General features: G+C 46.6%; 1 protein-coding gene across 1 annotated transcript in view; it reads left to right on the top strand.

Moving 5' to 3' along the window:
• LOC146351905 (maestro heat-like repeat family member 5) overlaps window positions 1-22,679 on the top strand; it is a 59,078-nt gene extending 36,399 nt beyond the window's left edge. The window contains exons 16-27 of the mRNA XM_084829634.1: window positions 1,681-1,835; window positions 4,043-4,190; window positions 6,118-6,299; window positions 7,284-7,421; window positions 8,152-8,266; window positions 9,829-9,972; window positions 15,143-15,319; window positions 15,968-16,117; window positions 17,090-17,215; window positions 18,852-18,954; window positions 19,632-19,697; window positions 22,504-22,679. Of these exons, the coding sequence (XP_084685760.1) occupies window positions 1,681-1,835; window positions 4,043-4,190; window positions 6,118-6,299; window positions 7,284-7,421; window positions 8,152-8,266; window positions 9,829-9,972; window positions 15,143-15,319; window positions 15,968-16,117; window positions 17,090-17,215; window positions 18,852-18,954; window positions 19,632-19,697; window positions 22,504-22,679 (1,680 nt within the window). The remainder of the gene's footprint in view (window positions 1-1,680; window positions 1,836-4,042; window positions 4,191-6,117; window positions 6,300-7,283; window positions 7,422-8,151; window positions 8,267-9,828; window positions 9,973-15,142; window positions 15,320-15,967; window positions 16,118-17,089; window positions 17,216-18,851; window positions 18,955-19,631; window positions 19,698-22,503) is intronic.
• The last annotated feature ends 3,796 nt before the right edge of the window (window positions 22,680-26,475 follow it).

The raw sequence follows: 26,475 nt of genomic DNA, 5'->3' as shown, positions 1-26,475 counted from the left end.
ATATGGATGTCAATGCAAGTGCTTTGCAAGACAAGAAAGGGGTTGGGGAGAGAATCTCGAGACAGCAGGACTATAGAGGAGTTGCACTGCAAAGGCCCCTGGGATACATGCAGGGAGCAGGCGGGAGGAATCAGTTGGAAACAAGCCACAACGAGCTCGGAGAGGCTGATGGTATGTCAGCACCATCATAGGTTAGTGATCAAATAACCAACCCATGGTGACTTTTTGTCAAAGTGGCTTATTGCGATGTGTGAACCAGCCCAGTGTTATATAATGCATAGACTTGGGCTAGGGATGTTGAAGAAATCCGCAACAGAGCCAAATGAGTTCAGATTTTCATAAATCTGAACCACAGATTCTGCAGCGGACTGGCTTTCTCCCTGTCGGGTGGATTCTGTGGACTTGTGGACCGGTTTTCTAACTTTCCCAAATTTTGCGCAAAATTCGCCATAGCAAATTTTAAAAACTGCCAAAAATGTGCATTTCCCCCATAGGCTAAAGTGTGGAAATGCGCATTTGGGGGAATTTGCACATTTTACACATGTTGCTCAAATTTGAAAACAAAAACACATCCGATTCTGTCAGTGGGTGGACCGACAGAACGAAATGTGCCTGACAATACGCGAAACACAGACTGAATGGATTTTACATAATCCGTATGTCCCTATCTAAGACTAGGACTGGAGATACCTAGATCTAGTCTTTGCACAGCCACCTCTCTGGGGAACCATGATGAGCAACTGACTACCTCCCAGCTTAGCCTACATCACAGGTGGAGATAATTGGGTGGGCGGGGGGAGAGAGGGCAACGTAAGCCAATCTGTGTTCTTTGGAAGATGCAAATGTTGTATCTTGTATTTGCAGATTTGCAGATACAAATGCAGCAAAAAAACGTGGAATGCAACCTTAGCCCAAACAGTCATGATATGATGAACACATAGCTGCCCCCAACTCATGTCTTTTTCCCTTTCTCCCCCCTCAATTAAAGATGACATGTGATGTGACATTATTACCACCAGAGTTTCGCAACCTCCACTCCACTTGATTGGCTGGAGCGGGCCGGGGGATAGAGAAGCTCTGGATGCAGCCATGTCACATTAGGCATCTTTAAGGAAATGGTACTCAGAGACATGAGAGCAGGTGTGGAACAGCAGCAGCAGCTATGCGTTGTGTGTAACGTGTGTTGCTTTGGGCCTTAGCAACTGCTGTCCATTGAGATCCTGAAATTAGAGGCACAAGAATCAAGGATATTGAGATCTCTTTGAATGTGAGATGGTGTATAATGATTGCATTAAGGATCTGTTTGGCTTCATTCCAGGAGAGCATAAGGTTTATAGCATGGTTTTAGGAAGAGATCACATTATTGCTTTCATGGTCTCTGCTTCCCCAAGTGACAGAATGTTCCAAAGCTTCCTCCCAGCCAGCTCCCAAACTCAGACTTCTGTCTCCTTTCCTGGTTGCATTCAAAACATGCCGAATGATTTCTTTCCACCCCTTACCCATGGAGGTGAAGTGTGTCCAGTAGCTAGTACACACCAGCCCCTTGTATTTACCATAAGCAATGCAACTATAACAGCATTTGGCACAGGAGGCGGGATCAAAAGACCTGCTGTTGTAAGAGGAGAGAGGAGGAGATGGCTAACTGGCTCCATCATTCTACTCTTCTTTGTCTTCTTCTAGCTGCCCATGATTGTCAAGGAAATTTACAACCATCTCTCTAACATCAATGACCCTTTTACCAAAGAAGAGATGATGAAGGCGGTGTGCAGCCTTGCCTCAAAACGTCTAAACGGAGTGGTAGACATCCTTCTGGAATGCTCGGTGGAATGTGATGAGTAGGGGCCTCAAGGAGATGAACCAATTTTCTCCCTAATGTTGTTTTTGTAAAATGTCCTCCAAACTGAACCAACGACACAGCTGCCCAGACAATAATACACATAACCATTTTGCCAGGGAGTCATTGTGCAATTGCTAGGATGGCTCAGATGCTCTACCGCAGGACTGCACAACTTGTGATTCAGCAATTCAGACATAGCCCATCAGCCATGTATTGTGGCTTGCCAACTGCTTGCCAACTCCCCTGTTTTTGAAGCAGGGTTGCAACTTTTTACCAGCCCTTACTCCCGCACCTCTGACAGCAGCTTGACCCGCAGACATTAGCAGTTGATAATGCTTATATCCTGATGTTCACCCGAAATCTGTCTCACCGTAACTTAAGCCTATTATTTTGTGACCTACAGTCGTTTTTGATAAAATGGCAATGAAATGCATAAAGTACAATCTGGGACCATTCAGTTAAGTGACCATTTACAATAGCAGTGATTGTGATAACACCACCATCCCAGCATTATTAAACATAGCTAATTGAATAATCACAGACTGTACTTTTCACATTTAACTGCCATTTCACCCAACTATTTACATTCTTCTGCTTCTATATCCAAATGAATACATACCTGCCAACTGAAGATAACACTTCGTGTATCTAATGAAGTAGTCTGTAGTCCAAGACAGCTTAAGCGGGTATATATTGGTTAGTCTTTAAGTGCTACGAGATTCTTTGTTGCTAATGGCTCTAGCTGCATTTACAGTACCACCATTACAACTCAAAAAATTTCAGCAACGTTTATTACCTGGTGTCCAGGAAGGCTTAACAGACACAGAAGTCAGGAAGCTAAACACGATCTTTATTCTCTCTCCAACAAGAATAGTAACAGGAAACCCCTTACTCCACCCAGATACAACTAAGTCCAGTGCCATCCAGTGATGAAACAATATCCAAACACCTAGATAGAGAGTTGTGTCAAGAGGGGCATGGAAAGGAAGTTATGCACTGCCATTTAACATGCAAGTATTTACATGTCTGTGCTGTAGAGTCAGGATGCTACATGCAGAGGCTTGGACATAACTCAAAAGCATAACTCCCATAAACCATATGGGAATGAGCTTGCCTGGTCCTTGGGAATAAATTCTCCCCCTCCTCCTCCAGCATGGCATGGTGAGGCGGAGATTGGAAGCATCCTGGTTTAAACTAATTTCCTGGTTTAAACTAACTGCAGTTTCTCATTACATCTGAACTGGGAACTGTGATTACTTTAAATGGTGATTTATTGAGCTAGCGAAGATCAGAAATCATGGTTTGATCTTGGCTTGTTTCAATAAGCCATAGTTTAAACCAACCACAGCTTGGTTTGGTTCAAACCTAATGACAAACTGAGGTTAGTTTCCAGGAAGTGGATGTTTCTAGTTTACGCCTTGTGGCTGTGACACAGGAGAGGGAATGTGAGAGAGCTTGCACTTGAGGTTCTAGCAGGCACATACCTGTAAAATCCTAAACTATAATTTAGTATTGCATCCAAACTCTCTCCTGAGGGAGAGAGATTTAACCTGAAGAGGGAACTGAAATCCAAACAACTGAAATCTGTGCAATATTTGTTTTAATCCCCAAAATACTCCCTTCAAAAGGCAAAATGTACCATTGCACCTTTTCTCTCTCTATCCTGATAGGTAGAGTACAATACCTTAAATCAGGAGTGGGCAACTTCTAGAGGTCCAGAAGCCAATCCCACCCGCCGCCGCCGCCACCCCACCGCTAGAACCCAAAGGAGGCCACACTCTCCCTGCCACCACCAAAACTGATGCTACCACAAAAACGTCAATTGTGCCACTGAATTTACATGGCGTGGTGATTTTTCTTTAATTAAGGTGTACGCCTCCCACATACCTTGCGGTTTTTTTAATCACTTTTTTGCTACTGCCACTGTTCCACCAAATGTTAGTAGTGCAACACTGGAGGCTGCAAAAAATGGTGGGATGGTGGGGGTGACATGTGGCCCATAGAGTGTGTGTTATCCACCCCTGCCTTAAAGGTACTGCACTGTAAATCACAAGGAACAGATACCAAAAAATCAAAGTGGGACAGCCAGAGCATTATATGCATATCCTGCTGTCATTTTTCTAGGCTAATGCAAGAAGAACTTAAGGGAAGTATAAAAGGCCTGACATTTCTTTTTCTTTTTAATTCTCTTTTGAAACCCTGTAGCAGTGTAGCCGAGATGTGGAAGGCATTGGTCGCCGACCCGTATTCCAACGTGAAGCTGATAAGACCTCTGCTCAAAAGGCTGCAGGACGAAGACTCACTTTCCGAAGTCACTTACAGGCGACACAGCAAGTCTCAAATGCCACTGGCGGTACGAAACCACTCTGCTGTCCCTTTTATCATAATCCTAAAATGGGGGGCTTGGGCTGGGCTGGGGGCTTCTGGCAAGGCTTGGGAACTCACCCAGTGGCTTCTGGGGTTGTGCCTTTTGCAGTGTCTTGATGTGCCAGCGTTACCAAGTAGGAAATGCTCATCTCTGTGAAAAGGCCTCATCCCCTGGTTTCTGCAGATCAGGCCTGTTCAAGGCACAAGAGCAGGCCAGGTCAATTTTCATGGACAGTTGGCAAACCTGTTTCTGGCTGAAGCTGAAACAAAACTTGAAGAAGGAAAAAAACTCTCGGATATAGAAACTTTCTCTGTCAGATCCCCAGAATTTGAATTGTATGTGGATAATCTGGTAATAATAGTAATGTGAAACAATATGGCCCCTCCTTCTATGCACCTTCCAATCTCTTTCTTTTCCCCCCTTCCGATCTCTTTCTTTGCCCCCTCCCAATATATTTTCCCCTTATTCCAGTAAAGACAGACATAATATAGAGTAATATAATGCTATAATAATATAATGGGTTGAGTCTAGCTTCCTTCCAACTTTGCAACTGACAGATGGGCATACCAGAAAATCCGATGCTGGCTCAGCCATCAGACTTCTTTCCCTCTTTTTTTAAAAAATGCATTTTATGTACTCCATTAATCTGTGGTCGTATTCATTTTTTAAAGGAAACTTTTTTCAAGTTTTTTCAAACTTTTTCAAGTGATCCTGACAGCATGGAAACTGGCCACTCAAGGCTGTATGCTGCTGGCTTCTGCGTCAAACTTCCTGATCTGACTTTTCCAGAGCTCTGCAGTAGAGAAGATTAGGTGCCTTGAGGTTACGCTCAGTGATGGCATTTCTAGACTGGCCTTGCTGTTATAAAAATATTGTGTCTGTCCTCAGCTTATTTTTCCCTGACCTTCAGCCTCCTGTTTCAATTCCAAATATAAAACCAATGCAACATTTGAAGATCTAGGGGGAGTGGGAAGACCATATAACATACATTAACCAGCCATATGAACCCAGTCATGAGCATGCCCACCAGCATGGGAACTCTACCCCCTTAGTGCAGCTATATGGCATGGGTGCGGTACATGAGTGCTTAGTAGACCTGCAAAGATATGCTAATCTAAGCTCTCTAGATTTAGGCTGCAATCCTATACCTACTTAACTGGGAGTAAGTTCTATTGAACTCAGTGGGGCTGTGTTTTGAGTAGACTCGTATAAGATTGCACTATTGGGGTGGGAGGGGGTTGCTTGTTTGATATGCATACAGTTAAATGAACAATACACACACAATTTAAAACAAAAATTGCAAAAATTCAAGGCTGGGCCCTGAGTGTAAGGAAGCAGAGTGTAGAGATGGTTGCCAGTTTCTTCTCTTAAAGAGTCTTGTATTTTTCACACTTACAACATAATCAGTCAATCAACACTCAATCAGCTGCTCAAGCTTTTCTCATCCTTTCTTCTCTTGAATCTATGCCTCTTATGCAGCTATGAAAGACACAGGAGCCCCCATCCCCCCACCGCCCAAAGTTGACAACCGTAACTAGAGGCCTGTGTGCTCTCTTATGTTTGCTTGTTTATTGGAGGGTGGGGTTAATCTGTCTTTCCACTCCAAGGAATGCTCAAGGCAGCTAACTTCCATAAAACAGCATCAAAATAGTCACAACATGATACAAAGAACAGCAGTTAAAGCTGATTAAAACAAGAGAAAACCAAAAGCAAATTAAGAATGAACATGAGTCGGACCAAGGGCTGGCCTAAATAAAGAGGGGTTTCAATTGCCAGTGCAAGCCATGAAGCCAGAGGGCTGAGCGGCTCTCCCAGGGCAGAGAGTTCCGCATTTTCTTCCAAGGTCGGGAGGGGACCTTTCTCTCAAGATGACCTCTACTGAACATAATTCCCCTTTCCTTGTAACCTCTAGGCCACCAATGCTTTATGTCTCATCCTGTCCTTACCTGAGGCTGCAGAGGCACTTCAAAACAAATTCCCCCACCTGCTCATGGCACTGGTCACCCAGATCTATTTTGTTCTTGGGACAAGCAGGAGAGGATCCAAGAGACCAAGTGGTGCGTCTGACATTATTGTGCATTCCACCCCGTTGAGGTAAGAAACCCATTAGTAGCCTCTGGGATGGCCCTCTTCCTCTGGATGCTTGCAAACGCGACTCATTGCCCTGAATAGCTTGGTGGTCACCCCAGAGGTCCATGCCTAATACACTTGGCGATGGTTGGCATGGAGTATGGGATGCTAAGCAAACCAGATGTGTGTGGCCAAAGAGCATGGCCAATGGGAATGATGGGAATTGGAGTCCAACACATCTGGAGGGCAGCAGGTTGGGGCAGGCTGATCTAGATCAGCGTTCTGCCAAATGTCTTTGAGCAGCTCACAAGCAGGCCATGAAGGTGCAAACTCTCTCCTGCTGTTTGTCCCCAGCATCTGGTTACTCACAGGTATCCTTCCTCTGAACATGGAGGATTCATTTAGCTAAGAGACAGATCCTCCATGAATGTATGTAACCCTTTGTTCTTTTAAAACCATATAAAGACATTGGCCATCACTGCATCTTGTGGCAGCGAATTCCGTAAGAGCTGATCACACACTGTGTATAGAAATACATCCTGTGGTCAGTCTTGAACCTGCTGCTGCCATCTTACTTCACTGGTTGACCCTCAGTTCTAAAATTACAAGAGAGGGAGAAAAAACAATTATCTGCTCACTCTCTTTGCGCAAGCTTTAATTTTTTAAACCTCAGTCATGTTGCTCTTTAGTGGTCTTTTTTTCTTAACTGAGAGAGAGAGAATGAGAGAGAGAGAGAGATTCCACTTCCCCTTGATGCAGGCCTGGAAAACTTGAAATCCCACCAGCCACGTTGCTTGGGCTCCCCCCACCCCATGTTTCTTTTTGTCATCAGCAGAACAAGAACATTTATTGAACTGCTGGTAGACTGAGTTCGGCTTGGCTGATCACAAGCTGTGCAGGCTTAGACAGAAACGTGACTCTTTCTGCTTGACACATGTCACAGGCAATGTGGTTGAGTCTCTCAGGCCCAATGGTTTCTAGTGATACTTTTCCCTTTGTTTGATTCAGCACTGCTGTGCAGGCACTGAAGAACCTGATCGCATGTGCCGGCTACATCAAGGAATATAACATTTTGGGGATGCAGGGGTGTTGGGACATGCTGTCGACTCCTGAGAATTTCTTCGAAGGCCTTTTCAATCTGGTTAGGTAAGAAACTGAAAGTTGGGAGACATGTTCTCTAGGACTAAGCTACAGACCCTCTCCAACAGAAAAGGGGAGATATTTTATTGATGTTAAGGACAGGAGTAAACTACAGCTACTTGCAAAGGTGAAGGTGAATGCACAGAACCCAGCTCTGGTTGGACAATTTTGGTGGCTTCAAAGTGGCCAGCCATGAGAAGGGGACTTGTGTAAACTGATCAAGACCATCGAATGTGAATGCAACCCTTCCTAAGATGTGAAGATGTAACTGGAAGCAATGGCTGAAAGTTAAAATAGAATGTGTTCAGAGGATCTGACCGATTGAGAAACTGTGGGAAGGAAATGCCATCCCTTGCTGTTTCCAAGGACTAAGTTCCTTTCCACTAGCTCCATTTTAGCCAAGTATTGCCTGATGGAGCGGATATTGCGAAGGCATTTCATTTATCATCGCCTACATCAGAGCTCCAATTACAGTGGGGGCAGAGGAATTGGGACCAACCCCTTAGCTTTTGTAATGGCTTCCTTAGCTACTATTTTAGAAGAATACAGGGGGCGAGATTTGACTAAAATTGGGGGGAATCAGGGGTGGGCCTTGTGGATTTCAGTGAGCCCCCCTCCTTTCCCCCCATAATTTGAGAAGTGGTCTGTATGCAGTGTGGGTCTAGCAGACCTGAGTGGTGGTTCTTGCTGACCTTCAGAATAGTGATCGCTTTGCATTTTCTGTTGGCTGTTTCAGGACATTGTTTACATTCACCAAAGTACACCTCAAAATGATGTTCAAACAGGCCAATGCGTACTTGCGCCGTTCCGACCTTAAGGAGAGGACGGTCGGGATGGCCTTCTTCACCGAGGTGAGAGTTCAAAGCCAGAAAAGCATGCAGGCTCTCTGGAAGCCATAATTGGGACCTGCCAGGGGTTTGGCACACACACATGCGCGTACGCGCATGCACACCATTTCTGCAGTCCCAGGAAGGGAACAAAACCAGACAGTTTAGGAACCCCCATCGGCTGCTATTTCTGGCCAGTGGCCTGCATTTAGCTTTCTGGATCACTTTCTGCAGGCCTCATAGAGGGGTTGCAGTAGCCACTGACTGAGTTTGCACAAATCATTGCTGACCACCGTGGTTTAATAAGCCATGGTGGCATGTGGTACATGCCAGGCGCCATTCTGAATATTCAAGCCGCAGCAGGCAGTCGTCGCAGCTTATCGTGTGAACCCAAGCTTGTGTTTCTTGGGTGGCTTGTTAATCACAGCAACAAGCCACCCTGCCTGGTTTGCACATCACAATAAGCTGCGACAAGTGACTTCTGTGGCTTGAATATTTAGAATGGCAGCAGGCACACGCTGCAAACCACTGTGGCTTAGCTGGCAACAATCGTGAAAACTGGCCAGATACAATGGGTTGCTAACTGGATGGGGCCAGACACAGTGGATTGCTGTTCACAGATTTGTCATGGGTGATTGAAGCTTATGTGTCTCCTACACACACACACACACCCCACGTATACATTTAGATTTCTCCGCTCCTCTGCATAGGAACCTGTGTTTTGTGAATGCTGATCGGAGATAAGAGCTTTTCCCTGCTAGGAAAGGGGGTGAGACCTGGGGGAAGAAGCTGGCAGGCTGGATGGGGAACCTCCAGAGGCCATATCTAGCACATGGACCAGAGGTTCCCCATGCCTGTTGTAAGTGATTCAAACCATTTTAGGGACCAATAAACTGAATTGACTGAAAAACCCCAATTTATGAACAAAGACAAGTACTTTTAGTGCATGTTTGCAATTTGTTTTTATTTTTTCTTTTTAAAAAGGTTATTTAGAAAGAAAGAATTTAAAATTATCTCAGTAAAGCAGAATCCAGGATCCAGTAAAACCAAATTGAAAAATGTCATTTTTGTGACTAAACAATCCAATATAACAGAAATAAGTTCAACAGAATAATAACATCAGAAGGCAAACAACACAACAGCCAAACTCAGATATTACAAAAGCATAACCTTTTTTTTATTAAACTAAATGTAGTACTTCTTGTCATGTTTTCATAGCTATTATTCCTATTCCAGTGTTCTGTAACTGAATATCAACATTGTAAAGACTCTTTGTTAAATTTCAGCATATCCCTCTGTGTCTGCTTTTTTAACGGGGGGGGGTGTAATCTAGCAGGATTCGATGCCACACGTTCCTTTTCTGCTCTTCCATTGTAGGCAGTTATGGATTGGACACTTCCAGTATTTAGCCACTAGCATCCGATCAAGTGCCAGTATTTTTCTGCTAACTTTGTAGTACTTACCTTAAGTCACATCCATCCGTTGTTTCTTTTCTTTTCCCAAGTTTGGGTTTTCTTGGCACAGATTGTTTTCGAATCTCCCCTCCCACTTTGGCCTTGCTTACCATCAAGAGTTTTCTTTCTCAGCTTCTTTTTCACCCAGAGATAGGCCTCTTTTTTGTGAAGCAAGACATCCTGGATGTCCTCCGAGAATGGATGACACAAGCCTGCCCCCTCATGCAGGTCTTCAGTATTCGAGGGCTGGGATACCTTCTGCAGCATCCTCTTGAGGTAAGAGATTCACTACAGGAGGTGAATGGCAGAGTAGGTGTGTAGGACACAAAGGGCAGACTCGTGCTGCAAACAGGGACCTTTTGGCCTGGGCTTGGAGGGCCTGGCTAGCCTACATGAGGGACATGGACCTGGGTATATTCAGGCCTCAGAGCTATCTTCAGGTGCAGAAGGAAGAGTGATGTTACTGTAGGGATGGCGGAGAACTCCGCCACGGATTTCAGTGAGGCCAAATGCACTGGCATTCGGCCCCCCGAAATCCGTGGCGGAATGGCCTCCCACCCCCTGCCCCCCTGCGGATTCCCCCCCGGGACGAAAGCTTACCTGGGGTGGATGTTCCGGAAGCAGCGGCTCTGGCGGCGGTGGCTAGTCTTTTGACCGGCTGCCGCAGCTGCCATTTGCATCTCCTGTTTGCCGTGATAGGCTATGTAAGTATTTATGTAGCCTACCACGACAGTCCAAAAAAAACAACAGCGTACGCAAATGGCAGCGGCTACGGCGGCCGCCATTTATGTTCCCTATTTTTCGCCATTTTAGCCTATGTAAATATTTACATAGGTTATTACGGTGAAAAAAAGGGGAATGAAAATAGCGTAGTGGGTGCTATTCGCATTCCTTTTTTTCGCCATAATAGCTTACATAAATATTTACATAGGCTAAAACGGTGAAAAATAGGGAATGCAAATGGTGGCTGCCGTAGCCGCCACCATTTGCGTACGTTTTTTTTTTTTTTTGACTGCCATGGTAGGCTACATAAATACTTACATAGCCTATCACAGCAGCCTGGCTGGATGCAAATGGCGGCCGCTACGGCAGCTGCCATTTGCATCCGCAGCAGCCAGTCTGTGGCTGGAACTCCAGCTGCGGACGGCCCTAGCTGGCTGCTCCACGGAGCTGCCGCGGAGCGGAGCCGGCCGGGCAGGATTCCGGGGGGGAAGACCGGATCGCCTCCCCCCCCATCGGGGATTCCGGGGGGAGGGATGGCACACCTCCCCCCCCCACCGCGAATCACATCTGCAAAAAGGTAAGTGACTTTCGTACATCCCTATGTTACTGATGGATGCGTTTCAGCTTGTGAAGTCTGAAGACATGGGCAGATCACTTCAAGGCCTGAGACCAATCATTTGCGCTCTTGCTCCTTGCCCTTCCTGGCTCATTAAAGCTGCCAGAACAGGATTTGCGTTCTGGATCTAGGGATGATCCAACGGAACCAAATGAGTTTGGATTTTCATGAATCCAACCTGCAGATTCCACAGTAGACTGGCTTTCCTCTTGTTGGGCAGATTCCGCAGACTTGCAGACCAATTTTCTAACTTTCCTCAATTTTGCACAAATTTCATCATAGAAAAATATGCAAAATAAAAAAAAAACCCAGCCCAAAATGCACATTTCTCCTATAGGCCAAATTGTGAAAATGCACATTTGGGGGGAATATGCACATTTCCACACACGTAAATTTGCGCAAATAGGGAAACAAAGAGCCCCGATTCCATCTGGGTGGATGAGGGAATGAAAGGCCTCTGACAATCCACGAAACACAGATGGAATGGATGTTACATAGTCCGTACATCCCTATCTGGATCTCAAAGATGGTTAATGCCTCTTTTAGAAAATATAAGTGTGGCAATATTAAGTGCTGTGCTGAGAATTTCTCCCACATTTTTTTCCACCCTTCTCATTCAATTTTATAGAAAAGAAGTGGCTTTTGAAAAGAAATTCAAGGGAGAAGAAATTTTGGAGAAATTCTCACGGGTTGGTTTTCAGCTTCTGGTGCTTACCTTACTTCTGGGGTGGCTGAGGAGTGTGTGCAAGAGTCCTGTTTTCATCATACAATCATCTGTCTGGCAGCCTGTAGCCTCCTCAGCTTCCCACACATCAATTAAAACCCAGGGAAAGATACCATGAGGTAATTCCTCCCATGGAGCCTCTTCAGACCGGGAAGTGCAGGCAGCCGGAGAGGTTGGCTGTGATTAGGGAAGCTCAAAAACACCCCAACACTAAATTATAAACACCCTGAGAATGAGGCAGAAGAATGGAAGCCTCTTTCATGGGGGATGAAAACTTCCAGGAAATTGGAGGTCGGAATTTGACTCAGCAGTAGCTTTACCTCTTCCCTGGAGCTAGAACACAGCACAGCACCCATCTGACACCTGCACTGCGGTGGATGCAAAATGGGTTCAGCCTGCCAACACAGTTGATGCTGTGGCAGCATTACAAAACAAACAAACCCCTTATGAAAAAACCTTACTACAGCCCCTGCCAGTGGTGAGCCTACTTGTGAGAAACCGTTGAGAATTTATCCTCCCCCTGGAGAAATTTGGTTAGATTGTCTCCCCAAATTCTCTGCCCAGAAATAGGGTGGAGAATGTCAAGAGGCCACTTGTGCACAGCCCTAAGTAAAAGGAGGTTGTGGCATGACCCCTTCTGAAGAAACCCACTTTGGATCCTAGTAATTTGAATAACTAAGCAATCATTTCATTGCAAGGTGTGAGAGCATATAGTGGCATCTCAGCTCCAACTCAGTATTTCTGGATGATGCCAGTTACTTAGATCCGTTCCAGCCTGGGTTTTCTCTTGGTTTTGTTGCAAAAATGCCCTTGGTTGCTCTAGTGGACAACCTGCACCAAGCGGTAGACGTGGAGCATGCAGCCTCATTTATTCTCCTGGACTTCTCAGCCAGGTTACCATCAACCACAGTATCCTTCTGGGCCTCCTGACCAGGATGGAACTAGGGATGGGCGAATCTGTGATGGTTGAGCTCATGGAGTTCTCCAAATTCGTCTTCGAAACTCAGTTTGCCTCATTCGCATTCCCAAATGCAAGCATCTTTTCCCCCTAGGCTCAATATCAGCTAAGGTCTGATTGATGAGCACCAGGAACAGGGCTCTTTTGGTGGTGACCCCACAGTTGTGGAACACCCCCCCCCCCCGAGATTTGCCAAGCCCCTGTCTTCCTTCTTTTAGATGGGCTTTGAAAACATTTTTTTTTTTTTTGTATTAGCAGAGGCTTTTAAAAAAATAAAAAAATTTGCCTCTGTTTTATTGCTGGATTCCTGGATTAAATACCACTGTATTTTTATTGTCTAATTGATTTGATTTGCATTTTTAATTGTTGTTTTATGTGCTACTTTGTAAAGGCTTTCATCTTGAAATGTGGGGTACAATTACTTTTAATCATTGGTCCTTGTGATTGGCTGGCAGTATGAAGCATTTGGATTGGCCAAGCCTGGTATAAATAGTAGGAAGCTGGGCCTCTCCTGTGCTTGCCCAGTCAAAAAAGCAGGATTGGTGGAATGCTGTACTTCAAGCCCCCTGTGTCTGCCCCATCAGGCCTCCAGGAATGGATGGACAGTGGGGACCCTGGGCCTGGAAACGCCCATTCCAGGTCTAGATTGGGATACAGCTGTCCCCAGCCTGTCCCCAGCAGGGTCTCTGGCTGAGGTCTCTCCTGGCCTTGCTACCTGAAATAAAGTGATACCTGGTATTGAACCTGCGCTCTTATACATGGCAGAGTCTGTCCTTTGAGCTTTTCTACATGAGGCAGGTAATCCGCTGTTTTGTTGCAGAACTGAAATCTGAGCTCTACACAAAGAGCTTTTCCTTTCCTGCTTTTCTGCTACATAACCTCTAGGTGGTGCTGCGCTATAGCAGAATAGTGTAATTACACAAGTAGGAAAACACGTTTTCTTTCACTTTCACAAATAATACTCCATCTTCCCTGCTCTAAAAAAAAATGGGAAAATGCTCTTAAAAAACAGAAATGAAACTGGGGGGTCATGACATCATCTAAATAACCGTGAGTTAGGAATGACAGGCTCACATTAAATGCCTCATGTAGAGAAGCAATTTATCACTGAGCTGTGGCTATGCCAGAATTAGGGGGGAAGTTGCAGACTGTAAAGCTGGTAAATCATGTTCTACAACAGCTCAGCCCAAGTCCCAAAGTATCTGGTTGTTATTTCTTAGAGCATGTGCACTCCAGCTGTGTGGCGATATTAATCCCAGGAAAAGCTGGTGCCCTTTGCACCAAATGCCAGCTGGAGTTTCACTGGTGAGTATACAGCATGTCAGTTTAGACATAGGAAACTGCACTCCTTTTTAGGCTTCCTAAAAAGCCTAAAAAGGCTTTTTAGAGGTAACCACATGAGTCTGTTGCAGCAAAACCAAAAATGAGCCTTGTGACACCTTTAAGGTACGTTGCACTTCAGGCCTGAGAATTTTTGCTCCTTTTAAAATTTCCCCATGACATTCCATGCAGTGTCCAACGAGGAGTGCTGGATCCATTGACTGGGAAGGGCATCTCCTATGGATCTCCTGTTGAGCAGAACTGCAGGTGGGCAGGCTGCCAGTGAGTCGGCTGAGATGAAGCCTTTTCCAGCCAGCTGAGCTACGGCAGACTTCCCTTTGGTGCAGATCAGTCGAGCTGGCCAGGAAATGCTCTAGCCGCTCATTCCCAGTTGCGTGCTGAACACTTACTGAGGTGTCCTACTCTTGCTGTGTTTTGTGGGTACAGATTGAAGTGACTCTGTGTGTGTGTGTATCAGTTTAGGGTGGTGGCTCTGATGTCATTGGGGTGGTGAATCCACTCCAGGTTTCAGTCAGAACCAGTCAACTCTAAAGGAGCTATCCAAAGTGCGAAGCTCCTTTGGAGTTCTGACTGGTTCTGACTGAAACCTGGAGTGATTTCACTGCCCCGTTGACATCAGAGCCACCAGCCTCCACTAGGGATGCTGGAGAAATTCTAGACAGATTAAAATGAGCTCTGATTTCTAAGAATCCAACCTGAGGAATCTACTGCGGAGCACCCCCTCAGGCCGTGTGGAGTCCATGGACTTTCAGATGATTTTTTTTACTTTCCCGAAATGTACGCATATAAATCCGTAAATTTCTGCTAAGGAAACATTGAATGGAATGGGTAAATGTTATGTACTGAGGTAAATTATGTAAATATTTATGTAATTATTTCCGTATTTTTTCCACATGACGAAAAAAATAGTATTCGCATCCGTCTGTGGACGGATGACGGAACGAAAGGTGCCTGACAATCCGCGAAACACAGACAGAGCGGATTTTACACAGTCTGTACATCCCTAACCTCCACTGATGCGTATGCCAATAGTGCTCTACAGTAACTGTGTTTAATTGCCTGCTTTCTTCCTTGCTTCCTTCAGGATGAGGTTTTGGAACCCTTCCTCTCTCCTCTGATCAGCTGTGCTTTCGATCCAGACAGGAATATTGCCAAAGAGTCCATTAAGACCCTCCAATACGTATTCCATTACTTGAACGTGGAGGAATATGGGTTTATGGGGACCAGCCTTGTCCCACACCTCTTGAATTACTTTAATGATGTAAGTCCACAGACTCGTGAGAAATGGGCTTTGTCCGTGGCAAGGGAAGTGGCCCAATATCAACAGCAAAACTTCCAGTTTTGCCAGCATATCAGGTGATTCTGGACAATGCCTGATACACCAAGATGAATGCAGCCCATCCAGCCACAGGGGCCACCATACGTGGTGGTGGGCTATGTTCAACTAGGTGACTCACGCATTGTGCGAGCCTGGCTTATGCTGTTGTAGGGTTGGACCCATCGGGAGATAGAAGGCCCAGTTCACATGGCACAAAAAGAGGGAGCACAAAAAGAGCATCGAAACAACCCAAGGACACTCCATCTCTGGGTTGTTAGTGTTGTTGCATCTGAACCCAGGCCTCTGGCTTGTCTCTCTCCTGACAAGCTAGTGATCCAAGTTTGGACGCATCACTAAACAACCCAGGAATGGAGTGTCCCTGGGTTGTTTATCCACTTCCACATGCACCAGCGTGCTCACTTCTTCCCAATAACCCAGAGTTTGTTTGTTTTTTAAAAAACTGAGTTGTTGTGACATCCAAATGGGGCCATTATGTTTATTTAATTAAAACCCCTGAAAAATGTGACCCGCCTGCCCTACACAAAATGTGGGACTGAGTGATATTCCCCCCACCTCTCTCTCTCCTCTTAGGAAGACAATGAACTTCGACGTTCCTCCATTGTTGTTTTTGGGATGCTTCTGATGGGGGTGAAAGAAAACCACAGAAACACTGTGACAGAAGATGTTCTCAGAAGCCTTATTCCCCTCTTAATCCAGCTGACAGACTCTTGGACCAGAGAAGTGAGTCAAAGGGATAGTCTACACATCGCCCTTGTCTGCTTGGTGACCCACTTCTTTGTGATGATTGTCCACACCCAACGGCAACACAGAGCAATGGTTGTTGGTCATGTGGAAATGTGCCTAGAGGTTATGTGGTAGAGCTGGATGATTCTGAAGGCATTTGTTGCTGCTGTGGAACCTGTCCACATTACTGGGAGTTTCCACATGATAACACATTACTTTAGTGCAGCCTTCCTCAACCTCCTGCCCCCCAAATGTGTTGGACTAAAACTTCCCGTCATCCCCAGCCAGCATGGGAGCTGTAGGTTGGGGAAGGGGCCACAACAGCTGGGAGAGTCGCCATAAGGAACAGCTCACCACACAGATCAGGGTGAAAGGTTTCCAGGGGAGTGTTAGTCTGCTGCAGCAAAACCAGCCAAAAGTCACGTGGCACCTTAAAGACTGTTGTTTATTTTATTTTTTATTTGGATTTGTACCCTGCCTTTCTATCAAGAAAAATGGCACCCAGGGTGGCTATGGGTGTACGTCTATCAAAAATAATAATAAAATAAAAACTATATACACATCAATGTGCTATTAATTGTAGAGCATCCCCCCATAAATGGGAGCATTATGGCACAGTAAGCGTCAGAGCAGCAGCCATTGTGCAAAAATAAAGCGTTTTAATGAAAATCTCTTCTATGAGACACTCCACTTTGGCCAAGCAAGAACAGAAGTAACACCAGCAATTTCTTCAAAGTGTTTATAATGCAGAGAAGTGACCTTCATTACCAGACCCCAGTTTCCTGGCACCGTTTTTGTCCACGTTCAAAAACCATGAAATCTATGAGGAAGAAAGCCCCCAGCACGATGGCTTTCATTTTAACAAATGAAACTAGCAAAGTGATGGCGCCGTACATCTTTCTGAGCTACAACCCACCGTCGGTGGCAACTTCAGGGCCGGCTAACCTTGCCTCTCCTGTTCCTGTCTAGGTCTCCAGGGGCGCACTTTGCAGCTGTGCCAAATTCATGAAATGGGTGGACATTCCCAGTGACCTCTTTGATTATGAAACACATGCCAGTCTCTACAGCACATACTTAAACATCTGCAGATACATTGTGAGTAAGAGCGTGGTTGGCGATGTGGTGCTGGGTCGTAGCACATTAACCCTTTGGTGTGGTTGTGCCCGAGGATGCCCATAGAGATACTGGACAACGTCCTTCTGTGAGGTTGCATGAGTTTTGTGGGAGGTTTGGGGCCCTGCCTCTATTTTACCAGCACTACCCCAGTCCTTTTCCCAGCAAATGTCGCTGATCTATGGATTGTAGGTGGTAACCACATAGCACAGCGACAGATGGACTTAGAGGCCCTGTACTCACACATCTGTTGTCAGTGTTATACGTATTCCCTTTCCTCTGCAGTGCCCTTTTGTCTCCCTAAATGCATCACTCTTGAAAGTGGGAGACATCAGCAGTGGAGACTGAAGTGAGGCTGTGTAGGGAGAGTGGGTTCCCATGGGTGTCCCTGGTTCCTAAACAGGAATCCTTGGGAGAGATGAGATAGGACCAGAACTGGGGAGCAGATCTCTTCACACACCCTTCCCCCTATCTGTGATGCGGGCATGCAGAGGGGAGCAATATCCCTTCCCCAGTTTGAGATAAGAAGGAGATACTGGGTGGTGGGATAAAACTATCACAAAGAGCCATCATTAGAGTGCCATACTTGGAACCGAACTAGAATTGGAAAAACAAAACAAAAAACAAATGCCTTTAATACTCAACCCTACCCCGTAGCATTGTCCCCCCACCAGTTAATCAACTAAACCTTTAGTTAATTAATCTGAAATTAAACAAACCATCTGAAAAATAGGAAGGATACAATCAAAGGAACCAATAAGGGAGGGACCCACAAGGGGTAGATCAAGCCCACTACAAAATAATTGGTTCATTGCTTTCATTGGATCAAGCTGACATTTTAAAATTATATCTGAGACTGTTAGATTTGCAAATATTAAATTCTTGCATTTTTATTTTTGATTGATTTTACTCATCTTTTACTGTATGCTTGTACATGGATATTGTATTAAAGAGAGTTGATTATATTATATTTGTGTGCATCATCAGATCAACATTTTGTGAGCATATTATATTCTACCAATTATTAAACCAACTAAACTTGTATCCCTCTTGTTAGGGTTTTGACATTAGTGTAAACACACATTATGTAAAGTCTGTAGGGTTATAATGGATGGACATTTCTTGAAAAAATATCTGAAGTTAGGGTAATTTGTATGTCTGTATGTTTCATTTGTTACTTTATCTTTCAGAGATATTAAAGAAACCCCTATGTAAAACAATTTGCATAAATTACACTGGTTCCTGTCTCTGAATTTTTACTCTGTTCAGAATTTGGCAAGAGACAGGACAAAAACTTTGCAGGGCAAAGAAATGAACTGCCTTGACCGGACAGAGACTTGCCTACCATTGGAGGCTGGTGGCTCCAATTTTGGTGGGGCTGTGTATCCATTCTGAGTTTCAGTCAGAACCAGCCAGAACTCTAAAGGAGCTATCCAAGTTGCCGAAACTATTCTGGGGATAGGAGCCACTAGCCCACACTGCTGCCTACACCCTTCTTTGGTTCCCGGCGCTCCATTAACGCAACTTTGATGACCACGAGGGCTGGAGATGTACTGAAGAGGTGGAATTTTTATGAAAGCCAAATTCTGTACCTTGACTACCTTCCTGTTTTCCCTAGATATGGAGATATAAAAACAAGCTTTCGGAAATGCTAGCCCAGGTGGTCGAGTATCTCGGCAGCAGGGATGCCTCCTACCGAGAAGCGGCCGCCATACTGATAGGTAATAAAAGCCCGACTCCTGGGAAAGGGGGGGGGGGCAGGACACAAGCCCACGGTGGGATTTCAGCTGAACCCCCGCAGGATGCGATGCAGGGATTCAACCCCATGTGACAGTCACTACCCAACTCTGCCCAAAGGAGGAAACTAAAGCTAGACCTCACCAAAAAGGATGCCTCTGCAGAACAGTTTTAGTCCCACAGCAGGTCAGGTGGTTAAGAACATAGGAAGCTGCCTTATACTGAGTCAGACCCTGGGTCCAGTACTGTCGACACTGGCTGGCAGCAAAGGCTCTCCAGGGTTTCAGGCAGCAATCTTCCCTCACCCTACCTGGAGAAGCCGGGGATGGAACCTGGGACCTTCCGCCTGCAAAGCTTGTGCTCCGCCACACTGAGCTATGTGAAGTTCTCCTTCATTCCTACAAAAACCTCCAGGTTCAGCTGACTGACTGGTCTGAGCAGCTAAAACGACCTGTCTTCATTGCCGGTGGTTCCCTTCCCCCTTCCGTCCAGGTCTCAATAACCCCATCTTGATGTAACCAGCAAAATTTTAAAGCTATCCAAGGGTTGTCAGGCTGTCCCTAGTATACTGAAGAGGCTGTGCGCATCAGGTTTGATTAGCCGTTTTAGCTGGACAAAGTATCGAGTACAGGAGCTGACAATTTTCTGTTGATCTGCCTAGCATGCAATGCACAGCATATGAGTCCAGACGTGGTGACTGCAAAAGAAGTTGAGGACATTTTTCTGGGTAAGTAGGTTATTTAGGATGAAAATGGTTCCTTTCTCTACAGGAATCATTAATCTCGGGAGTAACCTAATCTCTGATTAATCCCAAATTTATCTCACCTTTGTTACTACCGTAGCCGGCATACCCATCTTCTTGCCAGTGACATCACAAACACCACGACGAGTTTGTCGTGGGCCACTGTTGGGGTGAAGATGTAGTTTTAGGGAGCGGACCTTTAGAGTCTGTGTTGAAAACAACAGGAGGAAATTATATTGTACCCGCAGATGCAAGTAGGGCACGGGAAAGAACACCCATCGTGTTGTCATGGCCTGAGTCTCCAGAGTCTGAGGACAGTAATGCAACCTCCTCTGGATGCAGGGGCGCTGTTGTACTCCACCTCCAAGCCGATTGTGGCAGATGGCACACGCAGTTCCCCATAGCTAGCCCAGCATTTCTTGCCCTAAATCCAGGGTTTTTTCCAAACTCATTTTGTGCCGCATTTTCCCATCACAGCGGCTTCAGAGCAGCGTGGGAGTCCGTGTGACCTCAGCCGACTTCTGTGCGGGCTGGTGGAAGCAGTGCTGATTGGCGGAAGGGAAAGTTACGTGGGGCGGGGTCATGGGAAGAGCAGAGGGGTAAACGTGTCTACCCGGAAGTAACTCATCGCCTGCAATTCCACTTTGCCAAGTAGGAGCAGCCCTGCTGCTCGGAAACTGCGCTGTTGTGAACAGGGGCTCAGTCACTGCCTCTCGCTTTAAATGTTGCTTGAGCGTGGGAGTGGGGAGGGGAGCCAGCCCTGCTCTTTTGAAACTGCGCAGCTGCGAAGGAGCACAGCTAAGAAACAGTGGATGCCTGAAGATTCAAAGCTGCGCAGCTAAGGAAGGGTGGATGTCAGGGCGGATGACTTTCATGAATGCGTACCCAGAATCAGTTCATTGAGCCTGTGTGTGTGTGTGGGGTGGGCGAGCCTGTTGATTGGGCCGTTACTATACATCAAAGACAGCGTGCTAGTCGCTCTCCCTCCTCGCCAGCTCTGCGCTCTCTGCTCGCAGCACCTCTTGCACTCCCGCTTGTTCTGCTCCGTCTCTGGGTGGCAGCGGCTGCCTGCCCACCTGCCCGCCTCATGAATGTGTGTGTATGTGGGGTTTGTCATGAATGTCTACTCGTAAGCAAGCCTTCCCCTGCACTTAGTTGAATATGGAAGGGAGGGGGAGCAAGGCACCGCTCATTGGCTGCCCCACACCTACGCAATTGCTGATGCTCATTTCTACTCCCCACCACCCCACTAACGCAACTTCCATTCCCATTTGCTCCACAAAAGCGGAGGAATGCAGCACTGCATGTGCCATGGAAAGAGCTAATTCATTTCTGGGAAAATGTGGATTTTGCCCAAATTGCTTCACAAAACATTTCCTTTTAGATTGGCCCCTGGAGAACTGGGTCCTGGGTGGCCTTTCTGCAGCCAAGCCTTCTCCTGGGTGGCCTTTCTGCAGCCAAGCCTTCTTCTACAAGATGGCCTTGTAGGCCCCTTCCAACCCTACTATTCTATGATACTATTCTATGATTCCCTGAACCCTTAACTGATGCCTCTTCCTCCTGGGATGAGGGCTCAAGGTCTGGCCCTTGACGCTGAGTTACCTCTTTGTCACCACACTGACTTAGCAGTAGTAGATCAGTAGTCGAGTACTTGCGCGGCCTGCAGATGGTCTCCCTGGCATCAGGGCAGGTGCCAAAGGTAGGCGTGGCTGGGCACCTGCCGAGGGCCCACAACCCAGCAGGGACCCACTGACAAGAGCCCCCGGGATGTGCTCCTCCTCTTCCCTGTGGCAACCTGCTTGTTCACCCGCCTCTCGCTCTGGCCCAGGCAATGAGAAGCAGCAGACACCGCTGGCTGCCAAGCAAGCAAGTGGTAGCAAGGACAAGGAAAGAGGGTGAGGACTGCCCGGCATCTCCCGTTTAAAAAAGGGTTGGGTGGCAAGTAATGGGAGAGGCCTCTCTGCCGAAGACCCTGCTAGGAGGGACAAAGAGTCCAAGCTGCTACAAAGGATGTTCTTGCATCCTTCTAGCTTACTTCTGAAAGGGCACAATCCTATACATGTTTAGACAAAAGGAGTTGTAAGACTTTTTTTCTGTCAAAACATGTATAGGATTGCACCCTAAGGGAGCAATCCTATTGGGACAGGCAGCCACCTCCGAACTCTGAGGCGACTGGCTGTCCAATGCGAGGCAGAGGGAGTGCAGAGGGGATCTTCTCCGTGCTCCAGCTGTCCTGCATTTGCGACTAGATGGCTGGTTTTGGCTGTCGAGCTGCAGGACTTCGGAGCGGGATGGTGGTGGAGCTGGATGGTGCGTAGGAAGCATCATACCAACACTTCTGCACTCCCCACCCCTCCCTGCCCCTGGGAATGCCCCCTTTTGCTCTGCTCCATGCTGTTCATCCAAGCACAGAGCCCAGGGACTATCCACACTGCCTACGAGGCGGCAGGGGAGGCGGCGGGGAGGCGGTTTTCCAGGAACCAACCTTGGAGCGCGGGCTCTGAGGTCAGTTCCTGGAAACCTAACAATCCTATGGCTGTCTAGCTGCTGTCTAACAGCTGTAGGATTGTGCCCTGAGTCTCTTTCATGTAAATAATACTGGGCTAGGTAGTACAATGGTGGTGATCATCATGCAGCTCCTTCTGTCCTTATGATGTGAATCCACAAGGCAGCTCAGCCAAGACCAGGCAGCTCTTCGTATCCCACCCCTCCTAACAATGTTCTATGTTGCCCCATAACCTTCTTCTCAGGGCAGCTTACAACAAGAACGGGTTCTCCCTTGCTGTTTCAGCTCTCCGGGACCTTCAGGGCGACTGTGACGCTTCTGTGGCCAACGCTGCTGTCGAGGCCCTGGAGGAAGTGTTTCGGCACTGCGGGTACCGCATCAATCCACACATCATCCCAGTTCAGCTCCTGGCCACACTGAGAAACAACATGGCAAAGCAGCCTTTTGAGGCCAGGCACTGAAATGCCCTGAACAAGGCCTTGGGAGAAGGCAGGCAAGTGGGAGCAACGCTCCTTGCTTCTGAGTGTCATGGAGAGAAGCCGTGGAAAAAGTCACATGGAAAGGGCCGGGGTGGGGGGAGCTTTGCTTCCACTGCCATTTGCTGGGTGGAGGACATTTATCAAGAACCAAGCCCTAGGAAGGCCACAAAGCCAAGAGTGAGAGTGGAGAGTGGCCATGGTGACCAGAGAGCTGATGGCCACATTGTTGTAGCCCGTAGCATCTCTCTATTTATTGCTCTCCACAGAAATAATAATCTATAGGTAAGGTGGATGCAAAGAGCTGAACGCTCGTTTGGTGGCGAGGTCATCTCCCCTCCAGAGTACCAAAGCAAGAGGTTCTTATTATCAACAAATGGTCTATGAAACAGCATTAAAAAAGAAAAAGAATAAAGACTCCGCAAGCATTTCCATCCTGGGAGAGCAGGATATGGGGAAGGGAGAACCCTTTGCCCGTCACTCAGCATACAGCATGCAAAGCCCAGGGCAAGGTGGAGAACGTGTGGCCCTCCAGATATCGTCGGTCTGCAACTCTCATCAGCCCTAGCCAGCTTAGCCATCCCTTAACCTCCCAGGGATGATGGGAGGTGTGGTCCAACAACACCTGGATGTGTTCTCCATCTATCGCCTAAAGAATATGCTTTCTGTGCATAGGATCCCATAGTCAATACCCAGCATCTCCAATTAAAAGCATCTCAGAGCAAAACCAGACATGACATTAATTGTGCAAATGCAATTAAGAGGCAGGTTTTTGGTCATGTAAACAGTAGCCGGGAGAAGCCAGAACAGCCTTCTTCACACAGCGCATAGTTAAATTATGAAATGAGCTACCACAGGATGTCATGATGGCCACCAATTTGGGTGGCTTTAAAGGGGGGTTGGACAAATTCATGGAGGAGAAGGCTATCTTTGGCTACTAGTCCTGATGCCTCTATGCTACCTCCAGTAACAGAGGCAGTGAGCCGATGTACACCAGTTGCTGGGGAACATGGGTGGGAGGGTGCTGTTGCACTCATGCCCTGCTTGTGGGTTCCCAGTCGGCGGCTGGTTGGCCACTGTGTGAACAGCGTGCTGGACTGCATGGACCCTTGGTTTGAACCAGCAAGGCTATTCTGATGTTCTTAGCCTTGGGACAATGAAGAGGTGACATTTAACTCTTTATCCACTGGCACCAGTGAAGGCTTCTCTTGCAATGTGAACAGCAGCTTGGGAGAGGCCATTTTTGTCAGGAATGAGGTGCAGAGAGGAAAAGAGCTAAACTCTCCTACCCTGGCAGTCATTGTCCTGGGGATGCTTAGGGCTGTCCTTGGCTTCTGCTGACATAACAAAGAACACGTGCAGCAGTTGCATTCATGCAGTTAACATCATGGCTGGTTTGGTCCTCAGGTAGCAAGTGCTGGGGAAACTCCTCGTTGTATATATAAATAACAACAGATAATAATATAAATGACAACAAATCTTCTGCTACATTAATGTGGTGGTGAGATGCTGCCCATCAGAGTAGGCCTCACTGGGCCAAGATGGGCCTGGTTCCAGCGCAGTACACGCTTTGTAAGTTCTGGCAAAGCAGCAGCCCTGTTTTTCCATGGCTCACTGCATGAGTTTAAGCCAACGTGACCCCGTTTAGCTTCTGAACCTTGATAAGATCTAAACCAGTGGGGCATGGTCAAAATACCAAGCTTGGAAATGTAACGCCGCCATGCAGAATCATAGATGTTATGCTTCAAAACACACCAGCTATGCTGAAAAATAAGCAGGTTGGCCTGGGTCTCTCTCTCTCTTTCTCTCTCTCTCTCTCTCTCTCTCTCTCTGATGCACAGACACACAAACACACAGAGGAGAATGGAAAGGCTGTTATCAGATCTGTTGAAATGCTGGATGGGGATTTCTCTCTCTCCACGTTTTCATACTGTAAAGGAAGGTGATGGACAAACGTTTTGGATGACTGATTGTCACTCATTCTCATCTATGATCTAAGAATGTTATTGGCTAAATACCGGATGAATATGTTATTGGTGGGGCGGAGTTTACTGTGCTGAATGTACATTTTCCCAGCCTCCTTGCAGCAATGCCCTTTTCCCCTCCCTTCTCACTTTCCATCTCCCAGCCCCATATTAAAATAGATTATCCAAAGCAACATGCCAGGGCCCAGCTTTGGGAGGTCTGGACAAAATTCTTCACTGCAAAGATTTTGATAACATGCTTTGGAATGGAGAGTCAGTCCTCTATGCCAAGGATGCACAACCCTTCCAGCCCCGAGGGCCACATTGGGCATCATCAGTGGGGCAGTGGGATGCCCCTGCATGTGTAAATATGTCCACACAAACACACACATATGTATCGCTCGGTTTGGATGGGGAGGCTGCTACAGGGGTCACTGAAAGACTACACCAGTGACTCCAACAGGCAGCAGTGCTGGCTCTTGAGGGGCTGCTGGAGTCCTGGTGACGCCAACTGGTATCGCTGCTTCTGAATTGCCATTAGCAGAATAAAAGCAATGATGCTGATCAGCCAGGGGTTGGGGGACTTTGGCCGGAGGGTAGGGGGGAGAACGGGAGGCCACATGCAGCCTGCAGGCCATGGGTAGTGCACGTCCATTCTTTGATGAAGAATACTTACCGAAGTTGGCTACCAGTTGCTGTCCATGGAGTTCTGTCAAGGCTGGGGAGGAGTGGGGTGGGGGGAGAAGAAGCTAAGTGGAGCTTTTGAAGTACTAGGACCTAGCTCAGAAAGAATATTCCAATAACATCTGGCCTCATTTTTGTAGGGGTTTTTGTTTTGTTTTTCCCCTTCCCCCCATCCCTTGCTCTCTCTCTCTCTCTCTCTTTTTTTTTTACCATCCAGCCTGATAGTGAAGTCAAAAGCTTGCGCACTCTTTTTCTGACATTATGGTTGGTCCTAATAAAGGTTCTGTTGGCTGAGGGTTTTGTAGTAGTTATTGTTTTTCTCTTATGGGCCAAGACCTTTGCTTTTTACGTGCCTTGGAAAATACAATAAATGGGTTGGGTGGTCATGCCATTCCTCCAGATAAAGCAAAACAGCAGCATGCCCCTCCCCATGTTCCTAACCCCCCCTCCCAGCAGATGGCAGCAGTGTGCAATATTTTGAGACCCTCTTAGCATGTGGGCCTTCCCCCCCCCCCATCTTTTTGGGACAGCACCAGCATAACACATCCTTGGCTCTGCCAGTGGGTAGAATTCATAGCTGTTTTCTGATTTGCTTGCTAGCTCTTTTATCACCACACATAGAGAGAAGGAGCACAGAACAGTCAGTCAGACACACACACACACACACACACACACATGACCAACACTTTTCAGATCAACTTTGTGAGTACCTGGAGAATTTCGTTGTACGCCAGTTTACTTTGGAATGGCAAATGCCACTGTGATGACCAGAAGATCAGAGGAACATATGAAGATGGGCCTTCAACAGAATTCTGCAGAGGATGTTTTCAGGGTTGGACAAAATCTATTTCTAGTTTATGTCACTTTTGCATCTTTTTACCCATAATTCCATTCAATCTTTGCACTTTTTTTAAAAGGAAACTTTCTCTCAAAATATGCAATTAAATATGTACTTCCTCTCAAAATACGTATTTAAATCTGTATATGTTTGAACTACAAAGTTGGGATACTGCAAATTCATCAAAGATCAAGATCAGGGAGTTTTGTATGGGAATTCAAAAATTCCTCAAAAATACCTACTTTTTGATAGCCTACCCATCCCTGAGTATATAGCCAGTACTTCCTAGTCCTCA

This window comes from Heloderma suspectum, chromosome 2 (genome assembly GCF_057233095.1).
Source record: "Heloderma suspectum isolate Gila_16-S chromosome 2, 16-S_ref, whole genome shotgun sequence".
Lineage (NCBI taxonomy): Eukaryota > Metazoa > Chordata > Lepidosauria > Squamata > Helodermatidae > Heloderma > Heloderma suspectum.
This window is presented reverse-complemented; position numbering and strand designations above follow the sequence as displayed.